The sequence below is a fragment of the Amphibalanus amphitrite genome, unplaced genomic scaffold (genome assembly GCF_019059575.1).
Source record: "Amphibalanus amphitrite isolate SeventyFive unplaced genomic scaffold, NRLGWU_Aamphi_draft 000113F_arrow, whole genome shotgun sequence".
NCBI lineage: Eukaryota > Metazoa > Arthropoda > Thecostraca > Balanomorpha > Balanidae > Amphibalanus > Amphibalanus amphitrite.
In genome coordinates, this window is record NW_024881608.1 from 814,535 (window position 1) to 833,868 (window position 19,334).

At 50.6% G+C, this 19,334-nt stretch overlaps 1 protein-coding gene across 4 annotated transcripts in view; it reads left to right on the forward strand.

The window, feature by feature from the left end:
* The first annotated feature begins 251 nt into the window (after positions 1-251).
* Positions 252-19,334, forward strand: part of LOC122381069 (probable ATP-dependent RNA helicase pitchoune) — a 33,825-nt gene continuing 14,742 nt past the window's right edge. The window contains exons 1-11 of one of the 4 annotated variants that reach the window (XM_043364805.1): positions 252-299; positions 517-636; positions 963-1,175; positions 2,211-2,341; positions 2,794-2,932; positions 3,231-3,374; positions 5,128-5,292; positions 6,134-6,275; positions 8,359-8,518; positions 9,086-9,238; positions 14,704-14,874. In XM_043364805.1, coding sequence (XP_043220740.1) covers positions 549-636; positions 963-1,175; positions 2,211-2,341; positions 2,794-2,932; positions 3,231-3,374; positions 5,128-5,292; positions 6,134-6,275; positions 8,359-8,518; positions 9,086-9,238; positions 14,704-14,874 — 1,506 coding nt within the window. In that variant the 5' untranslated portion in view covers positions 252-299; positions 517-548. Of the gene's footprint in view, positions 300-457; positions 637-962; positions 1,176-2,210; positions 2,342-2,793; positions 2,933-3,230; positions 3,375-5,127; positions 5,293-6,133; positions 6,276-8,358; positions 8,519-9,085; positions 9,239-14,703; positions 14,875-19,334 lie in introns of all 4 variants that reach the window. The other 3 variants (XM_043364806.1, XM_043364807.1, XM_043364804.1) reach the window with 3 other exon arrangements.

The following is a 19,334-nucleotide window of genomic DNA, read 5'->3' on the forward strand; positions in this document are numbered from 1 at the left end:
AAGGCCAAAAGTTGTAAAAATGATGCTGCCTCTGTAGATGGCTTTGATGTTGGCTTCATGTACTTGTTGTTGGTTCAGCTATTCATTTGTTTTATCACAGCATTATTAATTTCTTTTCTTTGCATGGTTTTTATCAGTATGCCTGGACCTAATTTCATTTAGCTACGGATTTCCTTTCACAAATTGAGGCAATTACCACGCACTAAATACAATATGGCTATTGTATACCATGCGGAAAAATTTCCCATGTGCTTGCCCATGTGGGCAAAGAGGGAAACAGCGGAAACAACATTCTGTGGGTGTGTTGGAGTGGAGTGGCGTTATTATATTGATATCTAATTGTTGTAGACGGCTCGCGACACTCAAGTTTTATTTGGAATAGGCTTAACATTAAGCTGTGAACGGGATCAATCTGAATCTCCATTTGCATCGGAGCAAGGCTATATAAACCTCGGAGTCCATTGGAATCTTTTTGCTGCTCATTCTGTAAGCTGTTGTCGATTGTGATCTGCCAAGTTAAATAGCTTTGGAGCTGTTGAGCTGCAGCCATGGCTATCCACGAGGAAGCGTTGAATAAAAAGCTCAACAAGAAGAAAAAGAAGAAGTTAGAAAAGTTGATGAAGCTGAAGGCAGCAGGTGGGTAACAGTTAATAGTCGTACAGGAATAATTTCCAATCTTGGTGGTAATGGGCATCAGCATTGGGTCAGTGATTTTTTAGATGCAACATGAGGTGCTGTTTCCATTTTTTCACTTTATCATGCATGCTGTAGAGGAAAGAAAAGGGCGAAAGTTGTATGAGAACAGGCCTATTCAATTTTAATACCTTTTCAAGATTCATCTGGTTGAAGTGGAGTGTGACTGTTATGGCTAGATGACAATCTCTTGATGTTCCTTACCTCTTTCAGGCTTGTTTATTTTAGTTTTATGCAGCTAAACACACAGTGCTTAATGTTGTTTTCAGAGGAAGCAGAAGCTGCAGCCAATGAGTCTGGTTCGGCAGCGGAGGAGGCACAGGCTGACACTGAGGACGACACAGGAGCTGACACTGAGCAGACTGAGGAGCAGCACACAGAGGAGGTGGCTAGTAAAAAGAAAAAGAAGAAAAAGAAGCAGACTGCAGGGGAAAATGCAGAAGAGGCAGCTGCTGAGCCAGTCCCCACTGCCACCCCTTCAGGTTGGAATACATGTGCTGCTATCTCATGCATAGACATTCTTATTGAATTAGTAGGCCAGTGGCGGCGGAAGGTATTCTAGGATAGGGGTGCAAACGATATTGAAGCGCCCCTTCCCGCTGGGCGCCCCTTACCATGCCGATGGCCGTCCCTGCACTGGAAAGTTTCGCCCCTATACAGGCGCCCATAGAAGTTTGCAGAGTGCTATTCCTGGTCATAATCATCTCCCCAGTAAAAAAAAACGCAAAATACGCCCTAGCACTCGGGGTGTAACCGCCCATACGGACAGTGCAATTTTACAGGCCCCAATCTCGGACCTCCCTTAACATTCATATGTTGTAAACGGCAAACCGCCCCCGATAAATGTTACACAAACTAATTTCCTCTCGCATATTGGCCATCAGGCGCCCCTTTTTGTCGCATGGAGCCTGCAACGCTATAAGCCCTCATATGTTCGTGTTGGCGTTCGGAGGCTATCGCCTTCAAAGACGTCTCCATAAATGTTTCTTTTTCGTCCCACACACAGGCGCCCCTCTTTCGCATGCAGGCGCCCCTCTTCCGCATGGCGCGCTTCTCGAGTAGCTGCGCTCTCCTAGCCTTTATCGCCTGGCAAGATTATATTCGACAGGGTCGGCAGCATCTGCCTTTGTTTCAGATAAGGATGCCCTCCACTCTTCAGCATATCAAAAGATACTTTTCCCACGTCATTGCCACCCTCTTCGTGTCACAAGTGCCTTTATCAGTTGCGGTGTCGCCTCGCACTGCTCAGCTTTATGGCTGCCGCACCTCTTAACTTCCTGCCTCCTCTACAGATTTTCGAGGCGCCCCTTTCCATAGCTTTAGGGTGCAGCTGCCCCCCTTGCCCCCCTGCTTCCGCCGCCACTGTAGTAGGCAGTGGATAAATTATTCACAATCATCCAGTTCCAATTTAGAATTTGTAATGAGTTTTTGTGCTTTCATGGCTTTCACACTAAATAAGTATGAGCCTTGTTGTAAAGAATTCATGCCATATTTTTAATTTGCATCTACATTTTCAGTACCTGGTGCATCATGGATGGGCGTAAATCCAGTGGAGGACACCTCCTTTGACTCACTGAAGGACAGAGTCTGTGAGTTCACACTGCGCGCCATCAAAGAAATGACCTTCACACACATGACCCCCATTCAGGTGAGTGGGAGGCCGTCTCAGGTCATTGTCTGACTCCACTGTGTGCTGTGACAGACTACGAGTTGTGGCTCCCGTTCAGCTGCATTTGTCCGGTCTGGCTTGCATTTGGTCCTTTCTCTTTACATTTATGCAGTAGATGCAAAACTATGTACCTACCAACATTCTGGCTTCATTATGGATGAATTATGTTGCTGATTAACATCGGGATTTGTTGTTTCTGCTCTGGACATTCTGTCTCTTGCGCAAAACTTGGCAAACTCTCGGTCTTAAATGAAGTAATAAGCATTTTACCGGCCCAGCATAATATACCTACCTGTAAAGTTTTGAGGTAGGTGTTTCATTATCACTGTTACACATGTTTTGTATGTGTGCCTCCGGGCTCCACAGTCTCGCTGCACACCTAATCTGTTTTACGATAACTGCTGTCCCGTTTTCTCTGTATTTCTCCACAGTCTCGCTGCATTCCTCATCTGCTGGAGGGCAAGGATCTAGTGGGAGCCGCCAAGACCGGCTCCGGTAAAACGCTCGCCTTCCTCGTCCCTGCTGTGGAGCTCATGTTCAAACTCAAGTTCATGCCTCGGAACGGCACCGGTAGGTGGCGGCCCGGTCGGTAGAATTATCGCAAGTAGGGAGAGTCACCGATGTATATCGAATGGATTGCGTGACGGCTAAACGGAAGTAGACTTATTTGTCCGAAGGATCTGAGAAGAAGTTTTTCCAGACATATTTGGGGCATAGATGCACCATTTGATGAGTCTTCGAAATGTTATCGTCATCGAGCTGGTTTTTTGTTGCTATTGGACCGCTGTGAAGTAAGCTAGCATGCGTTGCCCGTCAAAGCGATAATTCTGTCTCACTTTTCACAGTCTGACTGTTCTCCTACCGTCAGGCGTGATCATCATTTCGCCGACCCGCGAGCTGAGTATGCAGACGTTCGGCGTGCTCAAGGAGCTGATGGCTCACCATTTCCACACGTACGGCCTCATCATCGGCGGCACAAACCGGGCGTCCGAGGCGCAGAAACTGGCCAACGGTGAGTAGCGTGACGCTGACGGGGTAGGGCTGGAGGGGACTGTAGGGGGGAGGGATGGTGGATTGGGGATGACCCTTTTAGAATGCACCGAATTGCAGTTGTAGGGTATTTTGAGAGTTCAGTACTGGTGAAATTGTTAGACTTTCAGGATTGAATAACTTTGCCTTTTCATTTGTTTGTTGCGGCTACTCTACTGGTCTGAATTTTTATCATCGGTCGCGAACCCAAATGTTATGAAATGAAAGGGGCTCGTTCGGTTTTTGATTGGCAGCTATCGATCGTTCCTCCAAACCTGGCTCACTTACGCATGTTGTGATGTCGGTTCGACGTCCGAACCCAGTTTGACGTGATGTGCCGTGGATTCGAGGGCTGCACGCCATTTATCTGCGCATTTTGAATGTTATTGGAGTGAAGTGCTCCTGCGGTGCAATTGATGATTCTCTGAAATCTCGCATCTCTTGTTTTGACGCAAGATATGCATGACTTTCGTCCATTTCAGGTGAGCTGCAGCTGCTGCTCCTATTACTCAAATTCACTTAGAAGCCTTTTATTTATACTCATGTTGCAGCTCTCGGTCTGACTGATTTGATGCGTGTCATTTGATGCGTTCCTGATCCTCTGATGGATGTTCAATATTGAGACACCTGTCCGCCGCTGTCAGAAGCTGTTATTCCAGCGCCGATAACAGATGGCGCCAGTCGTGCCGCTCGTGTGATTGAACGACGGTTTTACTGGAGCAGCTGGCTGGCCGCTGGCCACTGGCGGTGCTCATCCGTCGGTTGATTGGTTCGAAAGTGCTGCTGACTCTGGCTGCCGCTCGCTGTCTGAACAGATCACCTGTTCGACAGCAGCTGACTAGTTCTGTCACCGGCGCCGGCTCCTAAATAGCCGTCGACACTCGATGAGGGATTTATTGCGAGATATTTTGAAGGGTGTTATTGGATCGTGTGAAAATGTTTCACGGTAGTGGATGCTCCTAGCTCGTTTGGCGTGGAAAGTAACGTGACTTCCATGAACTACACATCGACATAATTTAGCGTGTAAATTCCAGCGCCTCACCAATTTATAACACACTCTCACGGTACGTCAACATTGATAATCGCTGCTCGATGTAGCACCACATTCCCACGGGGCGGGGCCTCCAATATCTGGGGCGTAGTACCCTTCTCTCCCTCCCCTCTGCCGTGACCCCGCCCTGGAGGGGCGTACCACTCCGAATACTGATCAGTCCACCCGTCTGCCGGCGCCCGCGCGATTTACGTGCATGGCGCCGGCGCCGAGACGCCGGTCTGCACACTGATTCATGCAGTCGACGCGCTATGTAATTATTTAACGACTTCCTCATAAATATGTAGGCGGGAGGCGCGGCGCGCGTCAGATGCATTCGTCGGACACTGCCGTATCGGTGGCGAGAGGCCGTGCGGGGAGAGAGAGAGAGGAGAGGGGTGTGGGAGAGTGGTGCGTGTGGCGATATGAAAGGGTGGGATATAGATAGAGCTGACTGGAGCGATAAAAGCAACTTCAATATGGACTCTGTGCTTTGAACGCTTCCCTAGTTTAGGTACTGACGTCGGTCTCCGACACTTCGATTTGAATACATTTTTTTTTGGTATTTTGGATGTATTTCATCGTCATTCCTTTTTCAGAGTGGACCTGTGGTTCTTCCAAAACTTTTGAGGTGTTTTTCAACAAACAAACATCTTTTCCTTTTCTTTTTACTCCGACCTGACCTGACCCTGGCGTCTCCCCTCAGGCGTCAACATCATCGTGGCGACGCCGGGTCGTCTACTGGACCACCTGCAGAACACGCCCAGCTTCCTGTTCAAGAATCTGCAGTGTCTGGTCATTGACGAGGCGGACCGCATCCTGGACATCGGCTTCGAGGACGAGATGAAGCAGATCATCAAACTGCTGCCCAGTGAGTAGGAGTGGGTGGGTGAAACAGATCATCAAACTGCTGCCCAGTGAGTAGGAGTGGAGAGATGAAACAGACCTGTGAGTTGGAACAGATCAGATTGATGGTTTGGGGAGTGGGTAAAGGATTTGAATGAATAATGTCATTCGCCATGAATGTTCTAATTCTTAAACGTCCCAAATCGTTACGAATGAGCCACAGACTGCAAGTCCACATTGGATGGAGACTTCCACTGGCGTCCAACTGGCGTCTAACTGAGCAGACGTCCAAGCTGGCGTCTAACTTGGTGTCTAACTGTGGGAAGGAGACTTCCAAGCTACACGCGTCTAAAGTTAGCTGTCGCCAGATAGACGCAGCCGCCGTCCAGCGAGACGCGTCTAAGACTTAGACGCGTCTACTAGACGCGCAATGGAAGTCTCCACCCATTGTGATAATGAGCACCCGACCGATCTATCGTCTGGCTCCTCTCACCCCTTGGGGTATCACCTAACGCATTGGTGTAGGTGCGCCATTCATTCCGAGGTACAGCTGAGATACCAGCGAAGTATCACATTACAAGGTATTATCGAGATATATTGTTGGCACCGGGATATGCACTATGCCATCTGCCATCAGTACCATGTGAACTACCAAGCTGGATAAAGTGGTCATTCGATGTCAGCTGGGCGTTGGATGGATGGGCTCAATAGCTGAGTACGTGACCCGTGTGACCTCCGCTCCTTCCGTGTTTCTATTGACCCCGGCGTGACCCGTGTGACCTGTACCCACGTTAACCCCGACCTGACCCCGTGTGACCTGTACCCCTGTTGACCCCGAATTGACCCCGATCTGTCCCCGGCGTCAGAGCGCCGTCAGACGATGCTGTTCAGCGCCACCACCACCAAGAAGGTCAAGGACCTGGAGACGCTGGCGCTCAAGTCGGACCCCGTCTACGTGGGCGTCGACGACCTCGAGGAGAAGGCAACCGTCTCTGGGCTCGAGCAGGGGTACGTTCCTTGACCGAGCGGTGTGCTAAGGTGACGGGCTGAGGTCACCGTCCTAGGGCTCAAACAGGGGTACGTTTTGGTCCCCTCTTACTCTCAGATAGGTACCGAACAGTGTCCTGAGGCTACCGTCTCATATTTCGAAGTTACAGCGGTACGTTCTTCGACCAAGCAGCGCATGACTGAGGCCACCGTCACAGGGCTCGAGCAGGGGTACCTAACCTACGTTCTGCGCTCGGTTCTGCCCGAAGGTGACTTTCGGGATCTCCTTTATGGAGGACGCGTGGCAGGTAGTGGTATCGCGAAGTACCATGATATGAAGCACAGTTGAAGTACCTATTGATTTACAGGCTAGGCTGTTGATAAATTTACTAGCAGGATGTCGGATTAAATTACAGGTGAATGAAGGTTGCGCGGTTTGCGGTGATAAGATGATTGTTGGTAATTGCATAATGGCTGTTTTGTGGCCGACGGGTCAGGTCATGTTTGGTTTCAGTCTCGTGTGCGCAGTTTGTTAAGATACGCGGTCGGTATTGTACTTTATGGGACAATTGATTGATGGCGTCGATAATGTAACTATGACCTTATGGTAGGCGTGTGGGCTGTAAAACCAACATTTCACTTGGTTGGGGAGTCTGTAATTCTAAGCTAACGCGCTTTATAGGAAAAAGAGTGACCCGCAATATGATGAACTGGTCCTTAGCCACGCGCCAAAGTCACGATACGGACATTCTCCTAATTGGATCCGTCTACTCGGTAGTTTTGGTCCGGTACTAACAAGCATCAGCACTCCGCAACAAGCTATCTTACCGTAAGAAATAACTTGTGCGGGGGATACACTCATTACTCAAGCGTACTCTCAGCGAGGCCTTCGCAGCATGGTAATTTTGTTTGCCCTTGAGGCTGCGTCCATCCCACCTTTCATCACCGGTGCCCAGCTCCTCCAAACGCAGCGCTGACCGGACAATGATGGCACATTGCTCTCTCAGCGCCGTCGATCACGGTCTTACCCTGACGGCCGGTCGCCTTATAGGGACGGTGGGCGCCCCGCCGCAGCCGCCGCTGGTCGCTCGTGTCGCCGTGGGCGGCGAGGCGCCTGTTAGCGCACGTTGAAGGGTTCGACGGGCCCACGCGTCGGTCGCCGGCTCAGGCGGGACGCCCCGATAGGCGGACACTCATGGTCAGCCCTGTTAGCTGTCCACCCACTGTTGGGGCCCACCTGGACCGATTGCTGCAAGTAACGGGCCGCGGGGACGGGCGGGACACGCCGGACCGGGGTGGGGGATAGATCGAGAGGAATCGGATCGAGTGGGGGTGGAATTAGCTTGGGAGGGGCCGGGCTAGCCTGAAAATTAGCAATGTTTCTGTGTGTGTTGTTTTGAATGGTTTTGCATCGGCTGTTTAGTATGCCATGAAATCGGTCTTCATAAAATGGTATCTCTCAGAACTGTGTCAGGCAAAGTGGATGTACTGGTTATCTCTTTTCCAAACGACATTATGCCGGAGAGCTTATGCCTGCGTTATGCGTTATGCGGGGGCGGAAACCGCTCCCCGTAGCCTGCTGGTAGTTGTCACCGTGTAGCGCCTGCAGCGAAATTAAACTCGGGTCATTTGCCTTCTAAAGTTTAATATTGTATGCGTTGTTTGGTCTTGATACCCATGTTATTTACATGCTAAGTTATTGCATCCCTGTTAATGAGATCACCGGTCTTTACGTAATCAACAGAGCAATAGTCGAAACAAATCTCGATGCTATAAATAGCTCATTTTGTCAACAGACACACCAATCATTTTCACTGTGCCGCTATCGTATTGCGCTCCTCTCCGAGTGTCGATAATTACGACGTCTGTGGGAGATGACGTCACGCTGTTTTTGCTCTCGTCCCACACGCGTGATGTCAGCAAATCGAACATTGGTGTGAGATAATAGTGATGCATTTGCAGTCATATTATTGCGTCATTGACCTTCGCACAGTACTTGAACAAATTCTGTGTGGAACAGATTTTGAATTAACCGCCTCGAATAGCTAGATAAATGAAAACAAGCTCTAACATTTATTTGCTCACCTGCGCTGTATTGTCACAGGTATGTGGTGTGTCCGTCGGAGAAGCGGTTCATGCTGCTGTTCACCTTCCTGAAGAAGAACCGCAAGAAGAAGGTGATGGTGTTCTTCAGCAGCTGTATGTCGGTGAAGTTCCACAACGAGCTGCTCAACTACATCGACCTGCCCGTCATGTGCATCCACGTGAGTAGCGGGGGCAAACACGCCACTGCTGGGTGCATCATATCAGTGCCGGGAGCACCGCGGCAGTGTCGGGGGCAGCCACGCCAGTACCCTGTGCCTTTGACAACCACTCAGTGCAGGGGCAACGGGGTTGTGTCATTTGCACCACAGGGGCTTGAGTTAATGCTCCTACTGTTTTTTTTTTTTTTTTAGTTAGGGTTTGGTAATGACGCTGCTCTTGATTTGATTGGCAATTAATCGCTAGCTGACGGAACCAGAATGTCATATTTTTATGGAATGTTGCTACGTTATGATTTTGCATCTGCTGGACTCTAATTGCACATCCATCACATCAGTCTGTGATGACATTCTCTAGGCATCAATCACACGCGTCGTTTTTCACCTCGCCAGTCCTCCCGACTCGTGAAATGTAAACAAATCACTCTGGCCGTCACCATCCGATCCACATTCTGAAAGGCTCCCCACTAAAAAAAAACAACGATAAATAAAACAGTGGAGCCCGGTGATCGGTCACTAATCACACCAACTCTCTCCCTCCCTCCCCCTCTCTCTCTCTCTCTCCCACAGGGGAAGCAGAAGCAGTCGAAGCGGACGACGACGTTCTTCCAGTTCTGTAACGCCGACAGCGGGATCCTGCTGTGTACCGACGTGGCCGCCCGAGGGCTGGACATCCCGGCCGTCGACTGGATCGTCCAGTTCGACCCGCCTGATGACCCCAAGGTCAGTGGATGCCAGTTGACCCAAAGGTCAGTTCGACCCGCCTAATGACCCCAAGGTCAGTGACGACCACCAGATAACCCCAAGGCCAATTCGACCCGCCAGATGACCCAAAGGTCAGTGGCGCCATATGACCCCAAGGTCAGTTGGTGACCCCATGGTCACTTCGACCCGCCGGATGACCCCGAGGTCAGTGGAGCCACATGCCCCGAAGGTCAATGACAGATAACCCCAAGGTCAGTGCTACCAGTAACCAGATAACTCCAAGGTCAGTGGACCGGAGCTAGATGACCCCAAGTCCAATTCGACCCGCCTGATGACCCCAAGGTCAATGGCGTAACTCCAAGGTCAGTGCTACCAGATGACGCCAAGGTCAATGGACCGGCGCTAGATGACCTCAAGGCCAACTCGACCCGCCTGATGACCCCAAGGTCAGTGGCACGTCTCTGTCCATCACCCCGTGCGTTTGATGGTTGGTTTTGGTTCGGTCCAAGGGGAAATTCGTACACAAGTGACCAGATTTCGAGTAAAGTGCTGACACTGATGACACGGCATGCTGACATCGAATTAATGTTGCATATCTGACATCGATGACAGGTTACATCGATGACACGGCAATGCCGTGCTGCAGATGAGCATGTCAGCCCGAGTTCTGACCACTCACGACAGCCCGGACGATAATTGAGCTGGCGATTATTGGCCGATTAGTGTCATTAATCTTTGTTGGCCTCGGTACAGCTCCTGGTGGGACGCCGCGGGACTGGGGCGTGTGATCTGCATAGGGGCTGAGAGTCTCCGGCGCCGTGTGCCCGTGTGGGGACTGGCTGAGTGATATCCCGGGGCGCCGGGCGGAGAGGTTTCTATTGTCAGACTGTTACTACATATGTCATGAAAGGGATGAGATGGCTCGTTTCGCTCTATGCTGAAAATGCGTTTTAACTAAAATTCCAATTGAAAAATGAAAAATGAATGCTACAACTGGAACACATCAATGTGGTTATTGGCTGAGCGTTACAAATTATAATGATTTCCATGTATCAGCGGGAAGCCAGTTGAGAGGCCGTGACAACCCCATGTCATGTCTCATACCGTGCCGCCATTGTGGACTGCTCTGACCTGCGTCATGGGGCCAATATTACGTTTTGGGCGTCTTTCCGGGGCTGGTGCAACACAGGGTTGCACGGTACACTCCCAGTATGGAGGGACAGGCCCCGCGCCCTGGCTGGCCCAGATACGGGCCTGATACCCGCCCCCGCCGCCGCCCCCGCCCGAGCAGGGCGGTCCCTGGTACAGACAAGGCCTGTCCGAGTCGCGAATGTTCCCGTATTGCTCTGAGGCCGGCCGACTTGTTGCCCTGTCAGCCTAGGACAGTCACGGGCTTTAAGCGGACTGTGGGACCCGGTAACCCCTCTGAACACCGCTCGCCCGTGAGAAGCTAACCTCGCCGTCTGCAGCCGCTGCGGGTTCCTGTCGGTGGTGACGGGCTAACCTTCGCTGCTCTGTTTTTGGTCGATGCCGACCGGCCGGCTCGGGGCCCACGGGTGTTCTCGATGTCATGGTTGCCGCTGGAGACATGTGTACATCGATCAGGCTTTGCCGATCGCTATGCAGGCCGCAGCGGCGCCGGTGTCATGTTGTGTGTCGTTCGTCTTGCGTCGGGGTTCGAGCCGGTATGGGGCTCTGGGTTTGAGATGCTCAGGCGGTAGATAACACAAGGTGTGACGTATCAGGGGCGGTGTGGACAGGGACATGGCGCCGGGTGGGGACATGGGGAATGAAATAGTGGGCTGCATTGGTGCAGTATGATGGACGGTGCTCTTGCCGTGGGAAGTAGGTCGTGCTGCTGCTGGCACTTATGAAGGAGTGTCGAGGTGACAGGCAGGGACTGTGTGCTAGGGATGAACTGGACTTTGGAACGTGGGGCGTGGTGTTCTGGTGATATGGGGAGGACTGGGCAGTCAGGTGGACGAGGAGACTAGGCAGGTGGACGAGCGTGGTGGATGAGCTCGGTGTGTGGACAAGACGGAGCGGCCCTGCTGCCCGGTGGACGGGCGGAATAGACGCTGTGGACGGGTGGACCAGTCTCCCTCTCGGTGTGTGGACAGGCGCCGCCGCTGACAGGTCCGGTGGACGGGTAGGACCAATCCCTCTGTGTGTGGACAGAACTGATCGGTGGGGTGGACGGGTGGACGGGTCCCCATCTGTGTGTGGGCAGGCGCCGCCGCTGATAGGTCCGGTCACACTGCGCCCGAACAATGGACAGCTGTCGCCATTAATTATATCACGGGCACGCTCCTCGCCCCACCAATTTACCAGCTTTTTGCCCTATAACTCACCCGCGACTGATATTGATTTGGATCGGGGACCATTTATTGGGGAAGCGCAGGCGCGATGATTTTTCAGGTCTTCATTTTTATATTTTTGGTATTCTTCGGTCGTTCGTGATTAATGGTGTAAGATAACCCGCTGACTTGTGGCTCTCTTCAATAGTTCGTTTTGGATGCCTTGCCTCGTGGCGGCTGCTCCAAATAATACTGCAGATCTTATCTGCTGATTGGATTCGTTCCCGAGTCAAATGGGCATTTAGCTGCCTTTCTCAATCAGTCGCAGCCTATTTGCTACACTGGTTCCTCTAGTTCTGGTTGGTGTTGCGAAATGTAAATGTGTTGTTGAGTACGATGTTATCATTACCATAACTGTAGCTCGATTGGAGGCGCGAATATGTGACATTTATCAGTTTCTACCTCAGTTAATGCCAGGGGTCATCGAGCTAAGCGATCTGGTAGCGTTTCTTACATCGAACATAATTAGGCGTTCGATACCCTCTCTGCATAACAATTAGCTATGGTTTTACCTTAATGCCGGTTATAAATCAAATGGGATGCCGCCCATGCCCAGGACCTTTGATTGAAAGCTGCATGCATTGTGCTCCGTGTACTTTATGGTGGTGAAAACCTTTGCACGATAATTGGGGTGTAATGCTTCCAGCTGGGGCATTCCACGATAGATCGTACCACTTTTTTCCAATTTGACACCCTCATCTCTCGGATTTTAACAATAATTGGTCTCAGGGGTAATCAGGGGCTCTGAATCCTCCTGTAACAATTTCAGGCTTATCAGATGAGTGTTTTTTGAGTTATAGTGTATAACATGTTTTGGATCTTGCGTTGCAGCCCCAAGTTTGGCGGGCTGTAACTCTAAGACGGATAATCCAAATGCCAAATGCTATACGGCATTGAACTTGCATTGAAACAAAGAATAATATGCATTTTTAGAATTTTGAAATATATACTATTTTTGATATATAACACCTCGAGTTTCCTTTCATTTGCATTTTTATGCCTTTGGGACCAAATTTTTTTGAATTTTTATTTACTTAAAAACATTTTTGGATCATTTTTAAGTAGCATGCAAAAATTTAGGAAGGTGTTCTTTCTATAAATGTACTTATTTTGCGTCACCGTAATGGTCTCGAATTGTGATTTCGGAAGAGAGCCTACAAATGGTGTGGTAAAGCTGCCTAGTGACATCACTGGTTACTGAAAGTTCAATTGAAGTCATTTTTGCCTCACTTTTGCATTGTTGACCTTGCGTGACGTGATTCGTACGTCACTAGGGTCATAAGAGTTTTTCGTTAATTACATTCGATCAAATTGAGCTAGAGAGACGGGAAAGCTACCAATGGACTCGGGAAGACCTTGCGAATCAAATGATGTGCAATATGATCTCATTCACCCAGCTTCGTGACCTGACCCGACTGTTAACCATCTCTGTAGCGGCGCTGTTTGTCCAGCGCCGCGCTGGTTGGCTTTGCCGCGGACTCGGGCGGTCACGTGATGCCCGGGGGCTGGCTGCCGGCTGGGCCGCCCGGTCGGGGAGCGGAGCCAAATACACGGCAGTGTGCTGACCCGAGGTCAGCGACTTAAGCTGACCTCACCAGAACAAACAGCATACCGTTCGACGCGCCGGAGCTAGGCAAACACAAAGATGCTAAAATCGCGGCTCTACGACCATTTGTTGCGAAGTTATCTATCAAAAGCCGGACCCGTAATTTGGGCCACTTGAAATGACCTCAGGGGTCACCAATCAACCCGAGACCTTAAAGTAAGGTATCATTCGATGCATCTTGTAACGGCGCACATGCTCGTTTTTTCCGCAAGGTTCTAGCTCCATTAGAGGCGAAACGGCGAGCTGGGGTCGTGCCGACCCCCCGGAAACCCATTTTGTATGCATTAAAATGAGGAACTTACAGAAAGAACACCTTTGTAATTTTTTGCATGTCGATTTTAAATGACCTGAAGTTTATTTTGAAGAAATAAAAATGGCAAAAATTTTGGTCCCAAGGGCCATTATAGACAATTTTAAAATATACTACGCCTTTTTTCAATATGTAAAGCTTTTCTTTCCAATTTTAAAAATACTGTATTAATCTTTGATTCATCGTTAGTTCAAAGCTGTTTACCGTTTGTTGCTTGCTTAGCTCGTTTCTGAGTTCTAGCTCATCAAACTCATCCTTACAATCTGAAGTTGAGAAAATATTATGCAATGTAACTCAAAAAGTTTTCATCTGAGAAGTATGATATTTTGGCAGGTGTATTTGGAGCCTATGATTACCCCTTGTACTAATTTTCATTCAAATCTGAGGGATGAGGGTGACGGGCCTGGTACGATCTATCGTGGAATGCCCCAGCTGTCAGGAGCTGACAAAAATGATTCCGTTCTGAATGCGCCAGCGTTTCGAGCTTGGTCTCGAGTGTATCTTATTCATATTCGATAGGTGACATGTGAACTAACCACTGCACTTTGTGTATGGAAATAAATTAAGTACCGGGCTGCCGATCATGATAAATGATCTGAACAATAGTGAGTTGCTTGATTGTTTTGCCCGGAATGTGTTTAATGGCGTATCTTATATAGCATGTTATAGATTGCTTTCGTGTTTTATTTCAGATCGTTCTCATATATTATTGCCTTTTAACTCATTTTTACTGAAATATTCACTGAGTACCCACACAAAACATACCGCCGCTAACGCGTCGCCGTCTGCGACCCGTAATTTACTGCGTAATCGCTGTTTGTGGAGACCAGAATGACCGCAGATTATCCTTATCTGTGGATCTTCTGGCATTCACTTACCAATAAGTCACAGTCGAAACTGTCCGTTTGATTGCTGGCTTATTATCCTGCCTTGCTCATCCCTGGGTTGAGTGGGCTGGTGACGCACTGATGACTCAATTCTTTGATGACTGCTGAAGGTCTTAGAAGGACATATGACACCGTTGACCCGCTAGGTCATGACCCGGTTACAATGTTGCACTCTAACCCGCCCAATCCCCTCGTTTGAGTCCAGTTTCAAGTCTTGGTAATCCATTATTTCTCGTAGAAATCATTTGATGCGTATTCTTTGCTGACATCTTTCCACCTCGCCCTTTATGACGCACCCATCGCCTGCCGTCTCTCGCTCACAGGAGTACATCCACCGTGTGGGTCGGACGGCGCGCGGGATGGGCGGCCGGGGTCACGCGCTGCTCATCCTGCGACCCGAGGAGCTTGGCTTCTTGCGCTTCCTGAAGCACGCCAAGGTGCCGCTGAACGAGTTCGAGTTTTCCTGGGCCAAGATCGCCGACATCCAAAACCAGGTGAGTGCGGCACTGTAAGGTGCCGGGACGCACGTTTCCCTAGTTGTGCCTCCCTTGTGTGTAAACAAGGAGGGTGGGCCGGTAATAGACTGCCCCTGTGGACTACATCCAACCCCTGATGTGTTCTTCCCTTGTCTTTCCGGCCGCCCACTTTGTCTTTCCGCCCCCTCATTCCATTTAACTGGGGCGCTGAGACGCACCACCCAGCTGACAGGCAGTCACAGACAGACACACAGACACACAGACAGACACACAGACAGACAGACAGACAGACAGACAGACAGACAGACAGACAGACAGACAGACAGAGAGACAGACAGACAGGGAGACACACAGACACACAGACAGACACACAGATAGGCAGACAGACAGACAGACAGACGGGCGGTCGGCGAGAAGACACGAGCCAAGACAATGGGACGGTGATAAATGCCGTGCTGAGAACAATGGCGTGGGCGGACGGACGGCCGGCCGGCCCGGTCAGCCGCAGCCGAGTGGCGGTCACATGGACGGAGAGCGTCGGACTCGTCACCCCCGCGCCCTGACCGCCGCCCGCGCCACAGTTGTCACAGAGGTGTCGACACGCCGAGGACAATGCGTGACCCGGTCAGTGCCCGGTCAGCGGGCGGAGATTGGGTCGTGTCGGACAGGGGTGGGGAGGTATAGGTGGGTGTGAGAGACACGGGGTGGGGTGCTCAGAGCGAGATGGCTGGTGCTGTGAACTGGTTTTTGTTGTGGGATGTGTTGATGGTCAACAAATGCATCGAATGCTAGTCTCTAGATGAGACTTCTTTCGAGAAGATGGCATGACTTGTTTTGCATGATGATAATGCGGGCTACAATTTACTAAGCTCTTGAGAGATAATTGATTCAGCTATGCCATTATAGTTGAACGATATCTATTTTATCTTCAATCGCATCAGAGCGCTGCAGCACTATTTAGGCCATTGCTCAACTGTAATCATTTTAGCATAAGCCCTTGACTGACTGGACATTATCATCAGCGTAGCATGTCTAATACCAATATTCCTGCAGATCAGTTACTGCCGCCGCCGCCCTGGATCACCTCCCCTACCCTCCCCTCCGTCTCCCCCCGGTCGGAGGTACGATCCCTGTTGGCACGCGCCACCGCCAGCCCGTCGTACGCTCCGCCGCCCAGGCTACACACCAGGCGGCACTCGGCCGTCGTTAGCGAGACATGGAGCGGACATGGCGCCTGTCCCTGCGTAACGGCAGGTGCGGGGGTTACCGCTTGGCACGTGCCGAGAGGAACTCGTGGTCTGCGAGATCTCACGAGGGGTGGCTTGGTTTTGATGGGTGGTGGAGTCACAAGTGGGGCGGCTGGCTTGGATGGGTGATTTACGGTCATACTGGTGTTCTACATGTCAACATATACTGAAGGTTGAGTTGAAGTTGAGATAAATGAGCGCACAGGAACTGACTGAACAGAAAATGCTAGTCCTGTATTTCAGTAGCTCTATTCAGTTACTGTGCAACGTGCGAGTAAAGTTGCTGGTGCCTGGTGAAACTAAATAAAACCGGTGTTACTGCTGCACCTACCCCCTGTTATGGCTGATTTATGCATTAATTCTGCCGTAAAAGCAGCCAGTCAGCGCCTCTGGAGATCACTAAATAATAAATGAAAATCTGCGGAACCCGCAAGTGGCTTTGCTCCATTCATATTGCATGGTCTTTCGCGTTGAATGAATTTCCGCTATTGTTCAAATTAGGCAACTCATATCGTTTTGTACGGACCGCGTCTTTGAACCATTTACGGCCTATTTTTATGTTTTTGGGTTGTAAAGGCGCCACGTAACAATCAGATTGTCACCGACTACTCAGTGCCGATGCCAGGTCGATAGTTGGTCCTATTTTTATAGTGACCTCGTCCGTACCCAGAAAAGGCGATTCATTGTCGTCGCGATTTATGAATTAAGCCGCGGAGATTGACACCAGTTTATGGCACGCTCGCATGCAATTGGTGACGGGCTCTATCAATCCCAGAGGTGGGGGCTGTCGATCGAGCTGCCTATTTCTGTCGTCGTTTCGGGTGAAATTTGTCAGCGGCGCTGCGGGATCCCGAGCCGCTGCAGCGCGTGCTGATTAACCGGCGGCGCGGGCGGGGCTCGCGCTGGATCTAGTGCTGCTACTCGGGGAGATGGTCTGCAGATAACAGTGGCGATGCTACTCCCGTGCCTTTGTTCTGCACCCAGCCCGGACGGTTTTCCTCGCTGCTGCCGGAAGGCCGTGTTCTCTAATGCGAACAATGTGTAGGTGGTGTAGGGCTTCTGGGGCAGAAGCCCAGGGAGGAGCGGGGTGTTGGGCGAAAGTCGGACACTAGGTGGTGCTGGTACTGCGGGTTGGGGGGACGTGCTCCCTGCTTACCGTGCTCACTGCTTATCTGTTTGAACGTTAGAAGTGCAAGGACATGACCGTTCCGTGCTTCTATCCTCAGGATACTGAAATCCTTCTCCTCCACGCCGCAACCCCCCCCCCCCCCCCTCCGGGCTGGACAGGCAACTTTATCTCATGCGGGCTGCTCCCTTGGAGCGGCACCGCTGGGAGGGAGTGCGCTCCCGAGGGAGCGCACCCCGTAGCCGGGTGCAGTGAGTGCCTTGGGGCTGGGCGGCCTGTCCTCTGGACGGGCTCAGCCCCGGCGACTCACTAGGGTGCCTGCCCAGACCAATGTCTCCCCCTAGTTCCTATCATCCTTCCGGCTCTGAAATGGTCTAATTGGACCGAAAGGGCCTAACCCAACAAAACAAACAAAACAAGTGCAAGGAGAAATGCAAGAAGTACACTGTGCAATGTGCATGTGGTGTCTTAATTTTGTTAGTCCTTTTCCCATGGCCAACGAGCCAAAAGTGCCCTCACCCGGTTAGGTTGACATTTATGGTTATGGGTTGGGACTATAGAAGATGCATGCATGATTGCATGTTCATACGTTCTTTCTCATTCTTGTTGAGCTTAGGCTCTTTGTAGCCAAACAAAAGTAAATAGTTCAGCGGACTTACCATACTTGAGGCATGTCAAGCTCTTGTGCAAGCCTCGAGCTTCGGGATTCGGCTATTATTGTTGATAAAAATCGCATCCAGATAACAAACCAGTTTTACTTGCAATCTTTTTCAAGCATGTTCGCTACGACCATATTCCTTTATCTATATTTTGCTATTCTGATAGGAAAGCATTAAGCAAAGTCGGTGATCCATGCCAGCGTGTTTCTCCTTCACCTTGGCCTCTGGGGCTCTCTGCCGCCGTTCTGAGCTCCTTTCTCGCCGGTACCAAACTGGGTCGGGCCGGGGTGATGTATCGCTGCCGTGTAGCCCCGCTATCGTCTCATCTGGTGACAATGCGGCTAATACGGGGACGCTGTGTCGCGGGCGGACGGGGAGTCACTGCCGGCCTCTGTTCGGCTCCCTGTGCGCCTGGGAGGGAGGGGAGCTGCTCGGAGCTGCTCCCCGGGGGTGAGCGATGTGCGGCTGGGTGCTGGGACAATGGAGGTGGGTGTTGTGCGTGTGTGTGGGCTGCTCACTGCTCTGGGACGCCTTCAGACAGCTCACTATTCACTTTCTACCGTCCACTGCTCACTACTCATTGCCCTCTGTCCATTGTCCCACCCGCCTTCCACGGTCCTTCGCTTCCACCGACCAGCGTCCACCGCTCGTCCACTTGTCCACCTGTCCAGTTTCGACATAGCACCCAGTATCCACTGCCTACAGCCCGCTGCAGCATGCTGATCCCTTGTTCGCCACGCACCTTCGGCTCCTCCCTGACCTCTGTCGGAAACACCGCCACCTTTGCCACCGGGTCAACTCCGCGCAGTAGCTAACTACTCTTACTCGCGCGATGGAGATCTGACTTCATTACGGAAAAATGCTCTTAATCTTTTGAGCAGTATATTGACGACTTTTCCATTTATCTTTTGTGGCTTGATCACATCGCTTATCGATTTATGTTTTCCTTTTTTGTCTTGGCGGCGCTCATTGCTTTGCATCAGCTTTGTATGCAATTTTCCAAGTTGTTCTCATCATATACCGTTCGTTGTTGTTTTTAAATTGATTGACAAGTTTCATAGTGCCGTCGTTGGCTGACAATAAATCAATATACATACATAATGCAAAGAGTTGCCGCGTCCGCCGCCTCTGTTCTGAAAGCCGTTCTCAAGGGCAGCATAGATATGGACCGTAGAGCATGTGCCTATATTCGCATCGGCCGAGTTTTACTGTCACTTCAGTGGCCGAAGACGATCATTCAACTAGTTATCGCGGTTTGTCATGCAGGGAAATCCGTCATAATCTAGTAGATAAGTATTTTCCCCGTTTTGGATGTAATGGCGAAAATGCCACCGGAATGCATATCGGACAATGTAGCGCTGTTTCTTCCTTTGTGGCTCCGTTATCATACTCCATATCTATACAAACCTTTTTATTATTTCATGCTCGTGTTTGGCGGACGAAGTC